Source organism: Alexandromys fortis, unplaced genomic scaffold, assembly GCF_014885135.2.
Source record: "Alexandromys fortis isolate MF-2015 unplaced genomic scaffold, M_Fortis_MF-2015_v1.1 scaffold_50, whole genome shotgun sequence".
In the NCBI taxonomy this organism is placed as follows: Eukaryota; Metazoa; Chordata; class Mammalia; order Rodentia; family Cricetidae; genus Alexandromys; species Alexandromys fortis.
Window position 1 is genome coordinate 7,926,274 of NW_026067932.1, and position 19,252 is coordinate 7,945,525.

Genomic DNA, 19,252 nt, shown 5'->3' on the forward strand with positions numbered 1-19,252 from the left:
AGAAAGATTTCAGTATTTCTTTCCTGACACGAGATTTCAAACAGTTATCTGATTTAAACATATCTGAGTCAGTGTCAACAGGCAGCCACAAGTTATCAGAGTAAGCAAACCCGAGTGTGATTCTGTTCTGGCAGCAGAGAGACACTGAAATTTCTCAACAGCCAGATCATCAAAAGCAAAGAAGCCTATGACTGCATCCTCCTGAAAGCAGAGGATTAGTCCTGACATCCTGCAGGCTCGAGAGACCCTGACTGCTCAACAGTGCAGTTAGAACTTTATCAGCATGGCTTTTTCTTTCCATGACGCTTGTGAGTGAAGCCATCTTGAGGGAAACTGGACTTCAAAAGAAGGAAAACCCTCTCAGACAGATTTATAAACAAAAACAAGAGTACTGAACCCAGGAACGGTTATTTCTCATGAACCGGAGCGATGACTAGTAACTCCCAGTGGACATGTCCACCCATCTGTCATCTATCTGTCTGTCTAACTGCACAGGCTGGCCTGGAGCTGATGGCCACTCCTCGGATGACGGCTTCTGTGCTCATCTAATGGAAGGAAACACATTTCACAGAGCAGGCTTACTAAGGTGAGCAGCTGGGAAGTGTCCTGTGGCCTGTCTGTAACCAAGGGCAACAGTCAACTTTAATTCTTTCAACTAAAAGATCAAGGAATCTCATTTCTAGATAACATCTTATTGTATAGAAATATATAATTTACAGCACTTTCTTCCCTGTTAGGTTAATACCTCCTGTCTATTTTAGGCAAAACTGTATTTAAACATCTATAAGTTATCTTTTCCCAATATAGGCACTTTTAATAAATGGATGGTAGTTGTACTGGATAATTTCATTAGACAAGTTTACATTCTGGATTAATTTACAATTAGCAACTCATGCTTGATCCCAACTTCAGCATGTTCACGTCACCAAACTGGATCCCTAAATACGAATATGTTTTTACAACACTTCTTAAGTTTAAGATAACAATTTTCAAATATGGTGGCCCAGGTGATTAACTTTGGGTTCTCAATGTTTTTATTTCTGACAATTAGGAAAAGCTTATATGTCCTCAAAATGTAGCTGGGATGCTCAGCTTCATATTCCTTAGCAAAATGTAGACCCAGGATGTACAGCTTCAAGGCTCAAAATAGAGCTGGGACGTACAGCTTCATGCTCCTTAGCAAAATCTGTCCTATGTTCCTCGTCCTCTCGTCTCTGGAGCTGAGCTCTTAAGGTCATTACACGGTTCTTACAAGATTTTACAGAGTATGTACACACATTTGACAGGCAATAAAGAACAACAAGAACATATGTTTCAAGAAGTCTTCATTTTATTTATCAAAGAAGACAACTGAGGCATTTCTAGACTTACAGTATATTTGATATAAAAATAAGGATTTTTCCAAAATATACACCAAAATACAAAGTATAGGATAAAAAAAACAGAGGAACATCATATTTCTGTCACCCAAAACAAGAGCTTGTGGTCTCCTCCAACCGCACACAGTGGGAGTGTTCTATGCCAGGAAAGACCAGATCCGACTGCCACAGAACCAGTGAGGATGGGCTGGAAATATGTGAAGAATTGAAGAAGCACAGTGAATTCTTAAAAAAAGGAAAACCACTGTCTTTCTTCTATTTTTTTTTTTTTTAGAAATGTATTTTACATTTATAATTGCTTGGTAAGTGTTGATGAAATAATTGTCATTTATAGTAAGGGACGTTACTTATTAAGCTACTATCTCCTAGGGTCAGAGCATCACAGAACAGAGATCTGAATAGTGCAACATGTGAGCAGGCGTTCAGACGACAGGACAGGTGCTCCTCTGTAAGAATTACGTGAAGAAAGAGAACTGCAAAGCGGTGGGCTCTTTGTCAGCCCCTAGACTACTCTTATAAGTTAGAAATGGGACTGGAGAAAAAGCTCAGTGCCCGAGGGCCCTTTTCGAGCCCCACATGGCTGTTCTCTATCACCCCAACCCCAGTGCCAGGGATCCAACGCCCTTTCTGAGCTTCGCAGGCACCAGGCATGCATGTGGCACACACATAAAATACGGTAAGAAACTATTTTTGTAATAGAAGTATAATAATGATAAAATACAAATTATCTACTTGCTCCTGACTTGAATGAAAATCTACACCACCTATGAATTGTGGTACAGTCCAGAGTCAAATATTTCTGTAGTCTACACAAACCAAACAAACAAAATCAATATACTTAAAGATAAAATGCAGATAGAACAGATGAAATATGATTTTTACATTAATTTTGAGGAAAAATAATCTGTTGCTACTGGTGATCAAAACATTCAAAGAAACCTTTCATTTAAGCAGAGAGCAGACATAGTATCTTTAGTTACTAATTGCAAACTTGGGAGCTATGGTTAGAAAAGTCAAATATCCAGTTTAAAAAAACACCTACCCACAAATGCCATGAAACATTTTTATTACCTGAGAGTGTCCTAAGTGGTGAATCTGAAACTGGCTTGTCATTTTGCCAGGATACCCAGTGGTAGCAAATAAGTTTTCGCTGATTGCAGACCACCTAAGAAACAAGAGGGCATAACCATAAGCACTTGCCTGCAGGCAATTATAAGTTTGTCTGAAGAAGGCTACATCCGTCTGTGCAAAAGCAGTCATTTCATAATTTCACCTCTGTCAATATGGCTTCCCAGGTAGACTTCCAGCTTATTTAGCTATGAATGCCTCCCTTTTCTGGATATTCGCTGAGTACTCACTTGGAGCTCAGGACTACATTTTACCATTACGCATGGTTAGCACAGTCTCCACAGATGGAGACACAAGGCATCAGCCATGTATGGACATTCTGAAGATCAAAACAGCTATGCTCTGTCATATGGGTGCTGAGATCAAACCTAGATTCTCTGGAAGAATAGTGTTCTTAACTGCTGAGTCATCATCTCTCCAGCCCCATTCGCGGTCATTTCTTAACTGCTGAGTCATCTCTCCAGCCCCTCATTTCTTTTAAATTCTGTGATACACTTGTGTTTCGGTCACTTGGGATGGCATAACCACTCAGACTATTCAAGTCTTCAAGGTATCAAGGGAAATCTCTCCATTTCTCTAAGTCAGCAAATGCTAGTGGAGACACTATAGATAGATGACTGTCGGTGTCGTGAAGAAGGCAGAGGAAAATAATTCTTTGACAATCAATATCTGTCCTCTGTCTATACCAACTGAACCTCAGCACTGCTCTGTGATAGGGTCCATCTCTAGGAGGAGAGATGTACTTGGTGAAGAACGCCATAGCCATTCCCCACAAATGTGGAAGCACTCCATTTTCTCGTGATCTTAGGCAACGCTGCAGCAGACTCTATCAGCCAGAAGAACACGTCCAGTACCTTCTACTAGTCTCCTTCCTACTGCCAGCAGGCAGGGTCTCTCCCTGAGCCAGACGCTCACCATTCCTTGTAGGCTGGCAGGCCAGTGAGCTAGGATCTACCTGTCTCCGCTCCCCAATGCTGGGGAGGTGGTGGAGACTGGAACTCAGGTCTCAATGCCCACATAGTAAGGGTCCTTACCCACCACACAGTCTCCCTAGCAATGTCTGTGTTTTTAATGACATCGAAGACCTGCTAACACACTGAGCAGGTGACTCTCACCAATCACACCGAGCAGGTGACTCTCACTCTCTGGAGAAGGGGAACTCTTAACATCTTTGAGTTCTCACAAAGCACACACAGTCATTGAGTTAAAAGCATGCCTTTGCTCATATCTCTGAAATTTGGATTATCTGATAATCTATGGAATTTTTAAAAATATATAATTTATTTTTATGTGCACTGGTATTTTGCCTGCGTGTCTGTCTGTGTGAAGGATTCAGAAGTCCTGGAACTGGAGTTACAGACAGGTGTGAGCCACCATGTGGGTAATGAGATTTGAACTTGGATCCCCTGGAAGAGCAGCCTGCACTCTCAACTGCTAAGCCATTTCTCCAGCCCCTAATCTATGGAATTGTAAGACTATAATGAATATATTTCACTTTTAATAATAATGGAGTCTCCATGATCTTATTAGGGGTATTTCAGACTTGATTTAAAACAAACAAACACACAAACAAACAAACAAACTCCAGCAAATTTCAAATGTCTTAGTGTTTTCAGTCTGGTATTATGCTTTTTCTATTATTTAAGACTGCTAATAACTATATAATGGAATAAAATGACAAAAAGCAAGACATATTAATTTAAGTGAAAAACAAAACTAAACTTCAGCATGTTAAAGAGTCATACTAGCTGGCATGATACTGCTTACAATCCAGTGATATTCTTACGCAAACTGGGTCTGTGCACACTGTACTTATCAGAACAGAACAACGCTGAGGTGGTACTGAGACTGGCTACACGTTCTCTGTGAACGAGCATTTTCTAAGTGTTTGAAAAAGTAGATTTCCCACTTGCTTAAAGCAACTACATAGCAGGGAAAGCAAGACAACCCTGAAAAAGCGAGCAGACAAAGCAAATCAACCCCCAAACGCTAATGCCGAAGGGAGGGCTGAGGAATTCTGGTAGTGGCACACCACCAAAGCAAGAATTCACACAACTCCAACAAAAGAGAGCATTACCTAAACAGATGTGCTCGGTCCGTGTGAACAGGTCTCGTCTCTTGAGGGTAACTGTAAAACAAGAGTTTGCATTTTGAAATTATGTGTTAGACTCAAGTAGACAAACTTAAAGGTTTCAAAGGTGTCTTTTTCTTTGGAGCCCAGTAAATTTAAGGTGCAACAAAATTCCAAGTAAGCACTCAATTGGAAATAGATAGAAACCAACAGACACGACTTAGAATCACCCTAGGGCACCACAGAGTCAGCGTTTTTCTTTTCTAACATTCCCAGAACTCCTGCCCTTCTACAGGAGAGACTTGTTTTCAATCTACACGGAGGCCTGTATGTATAATGGCCCATCGGGTCACTTAACAACGTACTTATGTAATGTAACAGCACATATACTAAATATCTACCTGGACCGAGTGATGTCCCAAATTATCCAATCATTTCCTGCGACAGCACCAACTTTGAAGGTGTTTTTCAAGCACCAGTGTGCTGACATTAACGGTGTCTGTTCTGATTGAAGAGATAAAATCGCCTGCTGGGCCATTAGATCATAAAAGCGGATTGTTCCATTCTTCTCGGCAACCATGAGCTGTAACACACAGAGGAAGAAGGGAACTCCATGTCATCTCATTAGCTAAATCTAAGAAGGAGAGGTTCAATGTCATAAAAAATAAACATGCACACACAGATACACACACACACACGCACACACAGATATACACACACACATCACAAACAGAAGGCAGATGCATAAGAAATGAGAGGCTAGCCGGGCGGTGGTGGCGCACGCCTTTAATCCCAGCACTGGGGAGGCAGAGGCAGGGGGATCTCTGTGAGTTTGAGACCAGCCTGGTCTACAAGAGCTAGTTCCAGGACAGGCTCCAAAACCACAGAGAAACCCTGTCTTGAAAAACCAAACCAAACCAAACCAAACCAAACCAAACCAAAACAAAACAAAACAAAACATAAAAAAAAAAGAGAGGCTATATAAAAGTATCAATACAAAAACATTCCAGAGGAAATTGGCAAAAAGAAACAAAAAAGGTTAAATTTTAGGGCATCAGCTTTGTCACTAGGAGGATCAAGATGAATACTCTAGGAAAAGTTATATTTACACTAGTTATAAAAGGCCATTATGTATCCTTTGACAGGTGATTTCTGTTACACATCTTTATACAGTGTTTACAGATGTATGTATGTATACACGGCATGGAACAGTCAAAGACAGACAGGTCTGGATAGAAAGATGGCTGCTTCTTCCACTTAAAAGTGACTAACTGCTATGTGATTGGCGGCTCTTATCTCTGAAATGGAGATGTGAGGAGAAGACTCTAGCTACTGTGGGAACTGTGAGATGGACCACTGCTAGGTACCACTGTGTCCTGAAGTTACGACCTATGTCCTACCTCTATAATGCCAAAACAAACAACAAAAGCTCAAGTAGATACTGAAGGAAAGAAGGCCAAGCCACAGAAGAGCCACATGCCCATCTGCTAAACTTGCTCCTGCGAAGTCAGGTCCCAAGCTTATCAAGGTCTCTATGAAGTACTGAACGGAAAAAGCTAATCCTGGCGAGGATGGGAGCACCCTCCAGAGTCTGCAGGATCTGAACCAGGAAATCTGATGATGCTGGAGATACTTCCAAGCTTGTGTATTGTTGATAATCCTACTTCTGTTGGCTAGATAATTTGAAAAAAATATTTTAAAATAAAGTCTTATAAAAATGCAATCTTCTCTTTTCCAAGCTATATAGCCAGCACACAGAACCCTTCACTGCGGTGGGGGAGAGAACATGTGTTATTAACAGTGTTTCCAAAGTCAGACTGAAGTATAGGAGGGAGAGCACCTCTCCCTGCTAGTTTTGAGACTTTCTCTTGAATCATAGGATGAGGTGTTCCCTGACATGATGCAGGAAAACTCAAGTTTATTTTTATGTCCTTTTCCCCTTCTACCATCAACTTAGATTCAGTTGTTTTAATGGCAGAGATAATTTGAAAAGGACTCAGGGGCTTCTTCAGATTGATACTTCTGTGATTTTCAATTCCTGGATGTCAGGGCCGGCTTATAAAACGCTGTCAAACATGATGTGACGGCTAATATCACTTGTCAACTTGACAGGGTGTAGACTCGCCCAGGAGACAGGCGTGCCTCAGAGAGAACACCCACCAAGAGTCAGCCAGTTCAAGTGGGAGGATCCACTGCAGGTGCTGGGGTCCTGGACCGCACTGAAAGAAACCGAGCTGAGCGCTAGGTCTGCTTCCCAAGTGCAGACGCAATGTGACCAACTGCCTGGTGCTGTCATGACCTCCCCAAACGATGAGCTTCCCCTTCAGCAGTACTCAAACCCCTTCCTTCCCACTTTACCAGGCTTTCTTGTTGTACCAACGAGAAGAAGAACTAATACACAACCCTAATGTGAACTGTCAATCCTCACTTTAAGCTTCCCCATTCAGAACCAAGTATAGACTTTATGCAATCTGATGGCATCTTTCCCATTTTGATAGCTCATGTATGAAGGGAGTTTGAAAACTGTTGCATACTGTTAATGACTGCCCATGTCTTGTTTGAAATATCATAGTGGCTCATGAAATCTATTTTTAGTAAGCTACATATAAGCTGGCACAGAAAAAGTAGTAATAGGCTTGTTTTGCAAAGCATCTAGTAAATACTGAATTTTTAGATAAAGAATATTACTACCTAAATATTCCCTTATTCTAAGATTCCATTAGTTTTAGATGTTTAATAGACTAGTTTTATCACTATATGAAATATGTAATCAAATGTATATTTATACAATAACTCCCAATTTTATAAAAATTACATGAAAGTTGTTTCTTCAACTCACGAAAGCGTGCCATTAGGATATCATCTATGGGAGAAAAGATTGCTGCAACTATATTCGGCACGGCGTTCACAGCTAATGTCCACAGAACACGCTTTATCTCCTCTGTAAGGCCCCTTCCTCCTGAGAGTGTCCTTTGATTTGGACTACAGAAAGGTGACAACGCTCATGGACGTGAAGGAACAGGGACGGAAGAAAGAGCAGGGCTGCTGGGAGACCCTCGGCTCTCACACTCAGTGTGTCACAAAGAGGGAAAACAGTTCACAATCAGAAAGTAAGAAACGGTGACAGAGCACAAAGGGAAACGCACGAGCGCGCGTGTGCGTGCACACACACACATCTATTTATTTAATGGGATGAGTTTCAAGAAATAAACTATCAACAATGTGAAAACTATCTCCATTTAAGCATTTTTTTAAGGAAAAAAACCCACTAATGTATTGGAAATACCACAGGTAATTTGAGAAAATATTGGTAACTCAACGACATTATAGAGTTAGACTAAGATGAAAAACAACTAAAGTCAAAAGAGGGCTAAACCTGCCGCATTTATACACCTACATAAGTTATTCTAGGATCCGCATCTGAGAAGACATGAGCCTCAGTCAGACTTTGTTACTTAGTATGGGCTTCAACTTCCATCTACTGCCCTGCGGTTGTCGTGACTTCATTCTCGTCCATGGCTGAACACACACACCACATTTCCTTCACTGATCTGCTGATGGGCATCTAGGCCACTCCATTTGTTGGCCATTCTGAAAGGCGCAGCACTCATCAATAGACATGTTTATGAACACACACAGAGCTAAGAAGGGAACCATGAGAAGTGGAGGAGAAAAGGCATTAAGGGAGGGTAACAGAATACATGTGACATGAGGAACAGTGGAGGCGTCGGGACAGGAAGGAGACCAGGCAAGAGGGCAGGAAGAGAGGGAAGGGGAGTGGGTCAGTGACCAACAAGGACATACTTATGCAATAATGAGATCCACTAATTTGTATTTTAATTTTAAGAAAGCTAAACAAAGGAAAATATACCCAAACATTTAGAAATAAAAGGTACAACAGAGACAGCTTAAAATTGAAAAGGAAGTTGGAATGATTTAATTGCTAGGAGAAAAAGCTTTACCACTGCATATTTGCTAGATTTAATCAACTCTATCTTTTTGTGGGAAATCGAGGACACAGCAGTGAACTAGAGAAAGGCACGAAGCTATTAGAGATCTAGGAAAATCAGGTGCCCAAACAATGAGGGTGCCTACAGGAAATGCTGAAGGATCCATTCTGAAATGAACATGGACAGTCTATGGAAAACATTGGCAGATGAGAAAACTTGTTGAATGGCTCCTGTCTTCACCATGAATTAAGGGTAAACAGCAGTAGTTAAGAACTCAGTGTAGCTTTAGTATCTTAGGAAGCTTTAATTTGAACAGCCCTGATGACTCAGTGGTTAAGAGCACTACTTGCTCTTCCAAAGGTCCTGAGTTCAATTCCCAGCAACCACATGATGGCTCACAACCATCTGTAATGAGATCTGGTGCCCTCTAGAGGTAGTGACCTGGGCAGTCATCCTCATCCACTTAGACCATGAAACCCAGTATGCACAAGTTCAACAGAACCACCATACACGGGCTGCCCATGCGTGCTTCAGCATTGCCAGGGCATAGATTTCATTTCAATTTTTTTTTTTAAATTTGAACAGGAACGGGATGTCACTAATACAGAACAGATGAGCCTTATGCCACTGACGCTCTTGTCTGTATGTAACCTCTGGTGTTCTGTTTTTGTGAGCTGCACACTGCTAACTGGACTGAGCCTGGGTCTCCAGGCTGCAGCCTCCACAGGCCAGGAAAAGCACATTCTGCATATACAAACGATGGTTGCTAAGGCAATGTGAGAGAAACAAAGTGCCGACTTCTGTACTACCTCAAATGCACTTGTGCTCATAGTGTTTGAGGTGGGAAGTCACTGGGTCTCCTTTACAAGTATAGGCATTCATTATACCTGCGTGTTTGGTAAGGGAAAGCCGAGTTACAGATAATAACCTTAAAAGCTTCCTCGGGGTGCCAGCATACACTCCTTCCAGGAGAATGAAGAAGAAAATGAGCCGTCTGCTTTCCTTCCAAGTTCCAAATCCTAATAAAAAGAGTTTGATGTTAAATATTCTTGATACATCACTACCAAAAAAGTGAAACTTTGACAAATGTCATCAAAGCCATTACCTACAGATTATTACATACACTTATATTTGATAAACATCTTTGAGAAAATGAAAATACTGTTGTTGAACAATGTCAAGTTGACATAAAGAATCTAAGTTTCACCATGCTCAATTATGGAAACAAAGACATATATTTTCTAATTAATCTAACATAATAACATTAATTATTTATGTGTCCACTGCAAGCAAAATCAATGTTTCGAGGCCATTGATCTGGTTGCATGCTTACTTAAGTCATTTCAATTAATTATTCCTATCAGTGGTGCTTACACACACACACACACACACACACACACACGCACGCAATCTCTATACATTTTCAAATTATAAAAAAGCCTTTCCATTTTCAAAATAATGAAGCAAATATGAAGTGATAGGAATTTAGTGCATAGCCATTTTCCATGACGCTTATTCCTTCCACCTTTGGGCATGTCTCATCTCACAGCATTTTGGTCTGGCCGATTTTTCTAATGTTTTCTCCTCAAAGCTGGACATGCTTAACAGTTACTAGATTAAAGACAGATTAAAGAAACAGGCGCTCGGTTCCTTCTACCGTCCATCGATAAGCCTACTCAAAAATAAGGCTCTTCTCGGCAGCTTGTCAAGACAGGGCTTCTCTGTGTGACAGCCCTGGCTGCCCTGGAACCAGCTCTGTAGACCAGGCTGACCTCAAACTCAGAGACCTGTCTGCCTCTGTCTCCCAAGTGCTAAGATTAAAGGTGTGCACCACCACACCCCAGGTCTCAGAACTCTCAGGCAGGGCACTGTCCTCAGGACGATGCTCTTTGGCTTGCTCACAATTCTCACCCAGTCACTGTTCCACTGTGCAGAGTGGATTAGCATGGCGGGAGACAGAAACCCGAGGATCGGGGTGGCAAAGTGCCTCCAGCGTTCTGGTCTTCGTGAGCACATTCACAGCTAAGGGTGCAGCTCAGTGGAGTGTGATGAGCACATGAGGCTCTGGCTCTGCCTTAGCAACCCTCATCAAAACTGATAATCAAGATTAGGAGTTCTCCCCCGTTTTGTGTAGGTTTTATAGTTCCTACTTGCTTTAGGACTCTGGAGGAGTCTGTAAAAATTGAGGAATGTAAAGTAGGGAAAGTTTACTTGTGAAAAGTATAGGACGTCAAATTTGAAATGCCGTAGTAACATACAAGCTAGCACACATATGTTTCAGGATCACCTACTTGTTAAACATTAGAAGCATATCTTTTCTTTTACCAAAAGATACTTTTCATTTCTTTTAACTATATGAAGCAGACAGCTCTGGTTTAACCGAAGAAGCAAATCACCAAGAGTGATTTGCCAACTCTTGTCCTTCAATACCTAAGATGAGATTGGACATTAAGGCAACTAAATCTTTCTCCTCTGTTACCATTTCCATAATGAAGTATTGGGCTAGCAAATATTTTATCACTATTGGAATAGCAGAAATCTGTCTTCTCAACTCAGTGCGTCTCACTGGGGGTGGACTAAAACATCCATTCTTTTGATTTCATTTTAAAATGAATTTGATTTTTGTTGGCTATTATATAAATTGAGCAAATACATGCCAAAATATTTTCATGGTTCCCCCTCTTCAAATAAAGAAGACAAAAGAGGTGAAAAATAGAGAGACAGTTATGAAAATAAGTCAATTAACTAAGTATATTGTGGTCTAGTGAGCCAAATTTTAGTCTAATTTCAGCAGTATTTTATCCTGATCAGAACCCGATGATCCTTTTAAAAAAAAAGGGGAGCTAGTTCAAGCATGAGGAGGGTCATATGGATTGTATTTCAGAGGACTAGGATACAATGATTTATGGTTTGTAATTATACACTGATTCAATAATTCCCAAATGTTGCATAATCTCAGTACTAAGTATGCAAAATACAACAAATTGGACTAAAATAAGTTATCCTAACTAAATTAGTTGCAGATGGTACAATTTAAGTTGTTATGTCTTATTTCCCTTTTTGATAGATTCCGTAATTAAGCCCTCTGAAATTCTTTTGTGGAGCTCAACTCATTTTCTATCTTATCCAAATACATTACGTCCATCTGACCATGCTGCCTTTCCTTCCCTCGTGTGAAGTCATCAGACACACACGGTAGATGAATCGTAGGCACCCAGAACAGAACACACTCAGAGAGCAGCAGCCCAGTCTAGAGCACCCCAACCCCCCACACCACCCACAACGCTCTTCTCTAGCCATTTCCTCACTCCCGGACAAGGAAGAAAGTCACCATTATGACTTCTAACGAGGAGGCTTACTTTTCAGTAGCATAAAGACAACGCCACAGCGTGCACTTCTGTTCTGGTTCTCTCACCGCTGCCACGTCCTGTGAGAACGCTGTTATAGCTCCCCACAGAGTTCCCAGTTCAGCACACAGCCACACACACACTGCCACAGACACCCTTGGTGCCTGCAGACCTCCACGTTCACCCCCAGCCCCTCTGCAGCACACAGCCATTCCCACAACCCCTGCTGTCTGCTCAGTACATAGCTATGCGTGGGTACCGTAAAAAGGTAAAACTCTCATCTCATGTGCTAACAAAAACACCACTGGTCTGAATGTCAAAAGCTGCAGTTCTCCAGATGATCTTCTTTCATAAGACTGGTTTCATTTCTAAGATTATGAGTTTTTATTTTATTTATTTATTTATTTTGGATTTTTGAGACAGGGTTTCTTTGTAGTTTTTTTGGTGTCTGTCCTGGAACTAGCTCTTGTAACCAGGCTGGCCTCGAACTCACAGAGGTCCGCCTGCCTCTGCCTCCCGAGTGCTGGGATTAAAGGTGTGCGCCACCACTGCCCGGCCTTATGAGTTTTTATTTTAAATTGTGTGTGTGGTGCCTGTAGAAGCTACAAGCATCAGATTTCTCTAGAGCTAGAGTTTTAGGTGGTTTTGAGCATCCTGGGCGCTAAGAACCAAAGCTGTTCTCTACAAGAACTATCCTCTACAAAGCCATTATGAACCCTTAACCATTCACTCATCTCTCTAGGCCCTAAGATCGAGTTCTTAAATTATTGTTCTTTCCTGTATTTGACGTCATTTCCCTGATCTATGCATGGATACATTTGGACAAATTTTAAGATGTCTTTATCCTTGTTTTTGTTTTGTTTTTCTTTATTGTTTGTCAATTTGACACAAGTTAAGAGTTATCTGAGAAGAGAAGCCTCAGTTGGGGAGACGCCTCCACCCAGATTGACTATAGGCAAGTCTGTGGGATGTTTCCTTGATTAATGACTGATGTGGGTGAGCCCAGCTATTCTGAGTTGTGTAAGAAAGCAGGCTGAGCAGTCCACAGGGAGTAAGGCAGTAAACGCCATTCCTCCATGGCGTCTGCTTTTGTTCTTGACTCAAGGTTCCTGCCTCCCACCATGACTTTCTCAATGAGGAGTAGAACGTGAGGGCTCAAGCTTTTCTTCCCAAGTTGCTTCTGGTCATGGTGCTCTATCACCGCAACAGAAACCCTGACCGAGACAGCAGAGGCACAATCTGTAGCAGATCCCTGCTGACAGGTCTTCCTACCCCCCTATGTATATAATTGCCTTGTAATTAATTAAAAGACCCCACAAATTGTGTGTTGGCACGAGATACCATAGCATTTTCAAGGACCTTTTCAACTTACAACTGGTGGTGGGTAGTCTGAGAACTCGGAGGAATCTCATGCATAACACACTGTTCTTTCATTTGTTTACTGTTTCAGTTGGCAGCTCACTGTCTGCTAGCAAGTGTGCCACAGAAGGACATTTCTGCTAGCAAATGTTTTCAGACAACAGACAAAAGAAGGGATGCATGACATTAGGTGACGCATCTGTGCCCATGAAAGCCAAAATACAAACCGCAGGATTTCTACAAAACACCACTAGATCACACGCATTGGTGTGCTGACGAATTCCATAGAAAAGAACTAAAGTAACGGGCAGAGATACAGTCGTAAGGACAAAAGGGACTTTATCTGTCCTTGTGTGCAAGAACGGGACTGCCAGTGCTGACAGTTTTGTTCAGTTTGTTGTGATAGCAGAATGAAGATTTTCCTTCTTAATTATGAATTATCAAGCAACTCAGGTTAGACGACCAGAGAAAGTGATGGTGAGACAAAAGACTTAAGTGTTTAACAAAGTTCAGAGGTGTGTAGTGGCATTTCATTTGTATTTTAATAAATAAAACTTGCCTGAAGATCAGAGAGTAAAACAACCCCACTGGTCAGCCTTAGGACCAGGTAATGGTTAGCACACACCTTTAATCCCAGTAGCCACACTGGCTGCCATAAGAACCAGGCAGTGTTTGCCTTTAATCCCAGTGGTGCGTTCCTTTAATCCCCGCCCTAGAAAGGATTCTAGACAGGAGAGCACAGCCCTCAGACACGGTCTCATTCTGAGATTCCTGGAGGCAGGATAGCCATTTCAGACTGAGGCTAAGAGTCAGTGCCCTGTTTTGCTTTTCTGACCTTCAGGTTGAACCCCAATTTCACTCCCTGAGTTTTTATTAATTGTGCTACAGAGGTGGGACTCTAATAATTAATTAAAAGCCCAAATCTAGGAATTAAATCTTTACAACTTTTGTTAGTTAATAGCTTGGACTATAGCAAAGTTTGGCAGCTATGTAAACCCTTAGAAGTAGAGGTAACCAGCCTGGTCTACAAAGGGAGTCCCCAGGACAGACCTGTGGTTTGAATGCAGATTGTCCTCTCTGAAACACTAGGAAATGAGACCTGGACTCTTGAGACGCCACCAGCCTGATGACCCGAATTCAACTCCTGAGATTCCCGTGGTGGAAGGGAATCTCTTCCCTTCCTCTGACCTCTACACACACACCCCCTGGTATATTTGAGCTCATGCATAAGTAAATAAATTCTAATTTAAGAAAAAAAGTAGAGACAACTAAATAGTACGATAATTTGAAGCAAGGATTTCTCAAAGGGTATGTCAATATATGTCATTTTCAAATAAACTCTGAAATTAACATTAGAATTGATTTTTACCTTTTTATAATACTGATGTGTACTAAGCAAGCAGCATCACAAACTTTAATATGCATGCAACATTAATGATGAAAGAAATGGATTGCTAGTCACAGAATGAGAATTAAAAGATTAAAAATGAGAACTGCCTGTGCTTCTATTTTATCTTTCATTAGCATTAATTCATAAAGGTATGCAAATGTGATCCAGTCTGTAGTGTGTTTATTTCCTCAAACCTCTAGTCATAACCTAACAATGAACAATCCTGATTTTGCTCTATGTAGGGAATTATTAGGCATCTCCTATGAGGTCTTCAGTAATGATTACTCTTAAGAAATGTTACATTAGCCTATCTTCAGAAGGCTCAGTTTCCCCTTTGCTACTTACTTCCATCAAGGGCATTTTTTTGTTTTGTTTTGTTTTTTGTTCTTCAAGACAGTGTTTCTCTAACAGTACTACCTGTCCTGGAACTGGCTCTGGTAGACCAGGCTGGCCTTGAATTCAGAGACCAGCCTGCCTCTGCCTCCCGAGTGCCAGGATTAAAGGCGTGAGTCACCACCGCCCAGCTAATGGTTATCTTAAAATATTTCACATATTTTATGGTTCCAACTAAAGAGAGGTAGTAGAGAAACTCCATATTAGTAATGGATCCTAAGAAATTTTCTACTGTATGTAAATAGACCGCCTATGGCAAGAGCTTGCGAGTGTGTGGCACGTGCTTCTCTTGTAACAGCCGTTTGAGAGACTACATAATTGGTTCAGTGGACATGTTAGGGCATGATTTAGTATTCTTAACCAGCTACTTGGTCATACCTGTAAAAACAAACAACAAAAAAGAGGGACTACACACAGAGATGGCCCAGCCCACACTGTTCCTGCAGAACCTGAATTCATCCCCCAGCACCCATTTCAGATGCTCACAATTCCTGTAACCCCAGTTCCACGAATCTAATGCCATTTCCTGGACTCTGAAGGCACTGCACTGCATATGCAAATCCCCAACCCAACCAATACACAAAATTAAAAACAATACAAGTTTTAAATGAGTCTCATCTCGTAAGGAAAAGCTGTATCCTACGTTTCTCCCATTGCTAACAAGAACAGAGCTTTAATAGTCTATGTTTCAAAGAGAAAGTGAACGGTATATACATGCTCACACACGTTAGTCTTGAACTAAGAATCCCCTCATTTGCAGGAGTCAGCTTTTCCTTCATCATCAATTTTATCCACTATTGTTAAAGGCTAAGGGGTAAGGAGGAGAAAAGGTTCTTTTTGGCATCTTTTGTAATTACAGTGAGCACCGAGTCTATCCCTTTTTTATCACCCAGAGTACAAAGTGGAGTCTGTACTAACGTGTTTAATGCGTGTTGATGCAACTTGTTCTTAAAGAATGACACTGTTTCTAATACCCAAGAACATATGTGACTTGGTACTGACTAGGAATGGGATGTTGTTCATTAATGAATTTTTTTTTAAAGATTTATTTATTTATTATGTATACAACATTCCTTCCATGTATGTTTACGTGCCAGAGGAGGGCACCAGATCTCATTATAGATGGCTGTGAGCCACCATGTGGTTGCTGGGAATTGAACTCAGAACCTCTGGAAGAACAGTCAGTGTTCTTAACCTCTGAGCCACCTCTCCAGCCCTCATTAATGAATTTTTAAAGTAATGAGCTTAACCCATTAATCACTTAAGCACAGGCTGGAGAGCTGGTTCTCCAGCTAGGAGAAAGCACTGTTCTTGCAGAGGAGCGGATGTTACTCCCAGGACTCAGACTGGGCTGCTCACAATCCCTCCCCTGTAACCTGAACCTCAGGATCCACACGCTCTCCAGCCCTCCACTGGTATCCACACGTAAGTGGAGAAGCACTTATTTACACATCAGTAACTTCAAAATGAAACTATGGCAACCAGCTAAACACATGCCAGGAGAGGAGAGTCGTCAGGAGGACTCTTTTCAGAGGTCGAGCACAGCAACACGAGGCCCTCGGTGCAATGTGGGCTTTTATTTTATTTTTTTTTTAATATTTGTTGAGAAAGGGTCTTGGGATGTAGCCTTGGCTGTGCTGTTACTCAAGTAGCTCTTGAAGGTTTCAAACTCAATCTCCCAAATGACCAGTATAGGCGTGTGCCATCATGGGGGAGCCCACAGTGACTCAGTTTCTTCCATCTGGAGTCCTTGCTGACTTAAAAAGTCATTTGACCCTTTTCGACAAGATGGCGCCGAAAGCGAAGAAGGAAGCTCCCGCCCCTCCCAAAGCCGAAGCTAAAGAAAGCAGTGCTGAAAGGCGTCCACAGCCACAAAAAGAAGAAGATCCGCACATCGCCCACCTTTCGGTGGCCCAAGACCCTGCGGCTACGAAGGCAGCCTAAATACCCACGCAAGAGCGCGCCCAGGAGGAACAAGCTTGACCACTATGCCATCATCAAATTCCCCCTGACCACCGAGTCAGCAATGAAGAAGATAGAAGACAACAACACACTTGTGTTCATTGTGGACGTCAAGGCCAACAAGCACCAGATCAAACAGGCTGTGAAGAAACTCTATGACATCGATGTGGCCAAAGTCAACACCCTCATAAGGCCCGACGGAGAGAAGAAGGCGTATGTTCGGTTGGCTCCTGATTATGATGCTCTGGATGTTGCCAATAAGATCGGAATCATCTAAACTGAGCCCAGCCGGCTAATTCTAAATATACACTTTTTCACCATAAAAAAAAAAAAAAAGGTCATTTGAGTTCAAGCTTGCCTGCTCTCCCTGCTCTAGTATCCTTGAGAGCTGTGTGAATGTCCTGACTAAGTCCACAGAAAGGAGCATTTTGCCCACGAGTAACAACACATCATCTAAGCCACAGGCTGGAGAATGCCAGCCGACCGCACATTCAGACAGAGAAAGCAACTGCTTGCGGCTAGCGGGACTCGCATGGTAGACAGCGAGCCTGCGTGCGCTTTCTCCCCAGGGCAGTGCAGGGAGGTAGTTCACTGACTGGACGGCTCTTCCTTCTGTCTTCCGCCCTTAATCTGTATCAAAGTTCTGAAATAATTCTGTTCATTATTATGTTCATATTATTATTATGATTCAGAATAATATTATTCTGTTCATATTATTATTATGAAATAAGGCTGTTTGGTGTTGGCCAACAGGCCTCCCAGATCTGTCCCGTGTTTCCGTCTCAATCTCTTTTCACCTGCCATCTCCTTAGCCTCGCACCCCTCCAGGTGCCCAGGCTGACTCATCGGCAGGCTCCAACACCTCCACACCTGAATTTGACAAAGTTCCGTTTATTTAAAGGACATACTCTGAATTCACATTTATCTTTTAAAAATGTCTTTTCTTCCATAAGATGGTGGTAGTAGAGTGTGAGAGATCTTTAAATTTCTTTATACTTGATAAAAATTTGTTAATTCTCATAATATTGGGAGAATTTAACTAGTCTACAAAAACAAAACAAAAAAACAAACCAAAAGAAAAACAAACAAACAAAAATAAGCAGCCTCTCAGTCTACTCTAAGGAAAACACAAGCGTTGCAGAGAGAAGGTTGGCATGCCGTGACAAGGATGGAGGCTGGTGGGAAGCCTGTGTTACGGCTTCACCACCTACTTTGTGGCATCTGGCCACTGTTTTAGAATGACCAGTAACAGAGATCAAGGTCCAGCTAGATCTCTCTTACCACCAAATAAAACCTCCAGTGCAGGAAAGGGTTACATTTAATTGAATTGTTGGCCAAACAGGCAAACAGAAGTCACCAAACAACCCAGGATGTTGCCAAGGTTATTGGTTGCTCTGCAAACACTGATGGTAGGGTCCTATTGCTGGAGACAACACCAACAAGGCTAATCATGTCAGTGGCGATGTGGAGAAGTAGAGCTGAGGCCTACAGTCATCACCGTTACTAATTCATGGCAGTGTAAGGAACTCTGCGTACTACCAGAGAAGGGCAAACACCAACCCAGCTGCACACCGCTGATCTACAATGGTGGTCTGCCTTCAAGACAGGCTGGGGCAATCGTGGAACAAGGCTGTGTGAACAAGCAACCGCTCTGATGGATTTAAGGACCACTCCATGAGATGGAAGCCTCCCGGTACTGCTCAGGAAGCCTAGAACCTGAGACTAGATAGTCCATGTACTGGGGGAAACCACATCCTAATGGCCTCCTGCAGCAGCAGATGGGAGTACAGGGATCCACAGCTACACAACGTGCGGAGAATGAGAGACTTTGAACAGTTTTATGTCTCCATAAAAATCTCTCTTCTCAAGGCTTAGAGAACTCTGTGGAATAAGAGGTGGAAAGATTGTATAGGAGCGGAAGACAGCAAGGAAAAAAGGCTTCCAGACACAACAGGACGGACACACATGAAGAGACTGGCAGCGTGCACAAGGCCAGGTCCCAGAACTGAGGTGAACACAATCCCCACCCTTAAACCAAAAAGTTTTCTCCAGCTGATAGCTACTCACAAAGGAGTCTCACTGTGCATACAAACCACACTTGAGGGCAGGTCCCAGGCCCAACAGTAGATGCTAGAACAAAATGAGCCAATCGTGTTTTCTGAGGGTTTCTGGGCTCACCATGCTTTGCTTAGACATTTTCAGTTTCTCTCTCTCTCTCTCTCTCTCTCTCTCTCTCTATATATATATATATATATATATATATATTTACTGTT

At 42.0% G+C, this 19,252-nt stretch overlaps 1 protein-coding gene and 1 pseudogene across 2 annotated transcripts in view; one reads left to right on the forward strand and one right to left on the reverse strand.

The window, feature by feature from the left end:
• Window positions 1-1,308: 1,308 nt before the first annotated feature.
• The window catches only part of Nup37 (nucleoporin 37), a 31,873-nt gene continuing 13,929 nt past the window's right edge, over window positions 1,309-19,252 (reverse strand). For both annotated transcript variants that reach the window (XM_050145756.1, XM_050145757.1), the window contains exons 6-10: window positions 9,457-9,547; window positions 4,980-5,161; window positions 4,585-4,635; window positions 2,451-2,544; window positions 1,309-1,566 (exon numbers count right to left, since the gene is read on the reverse strand). In XM_050145756.1, the coding sequence (XP_050001713.1) occupies window positions 1,453-1,566; window positions 2,451-2,544; window positions 4,585-4,635; window positions 4,980-5,161; window positions 9,457-9,547 (532 nt within the window). In that variant the 3' untranslated portion in view covers window positions 1,309-1,452. The remainder of the gene's footprint in view (window positions 1,567-2,450; window positions 2,545-4,584; window positions 4,636-4,979; window positions 5,162-9,456; window positions 9,548-19,252) is intronic.
• Window positions 18,112-18,216, forward strand: LOC126503871 (uncharacterized; annotated as a pseudogene).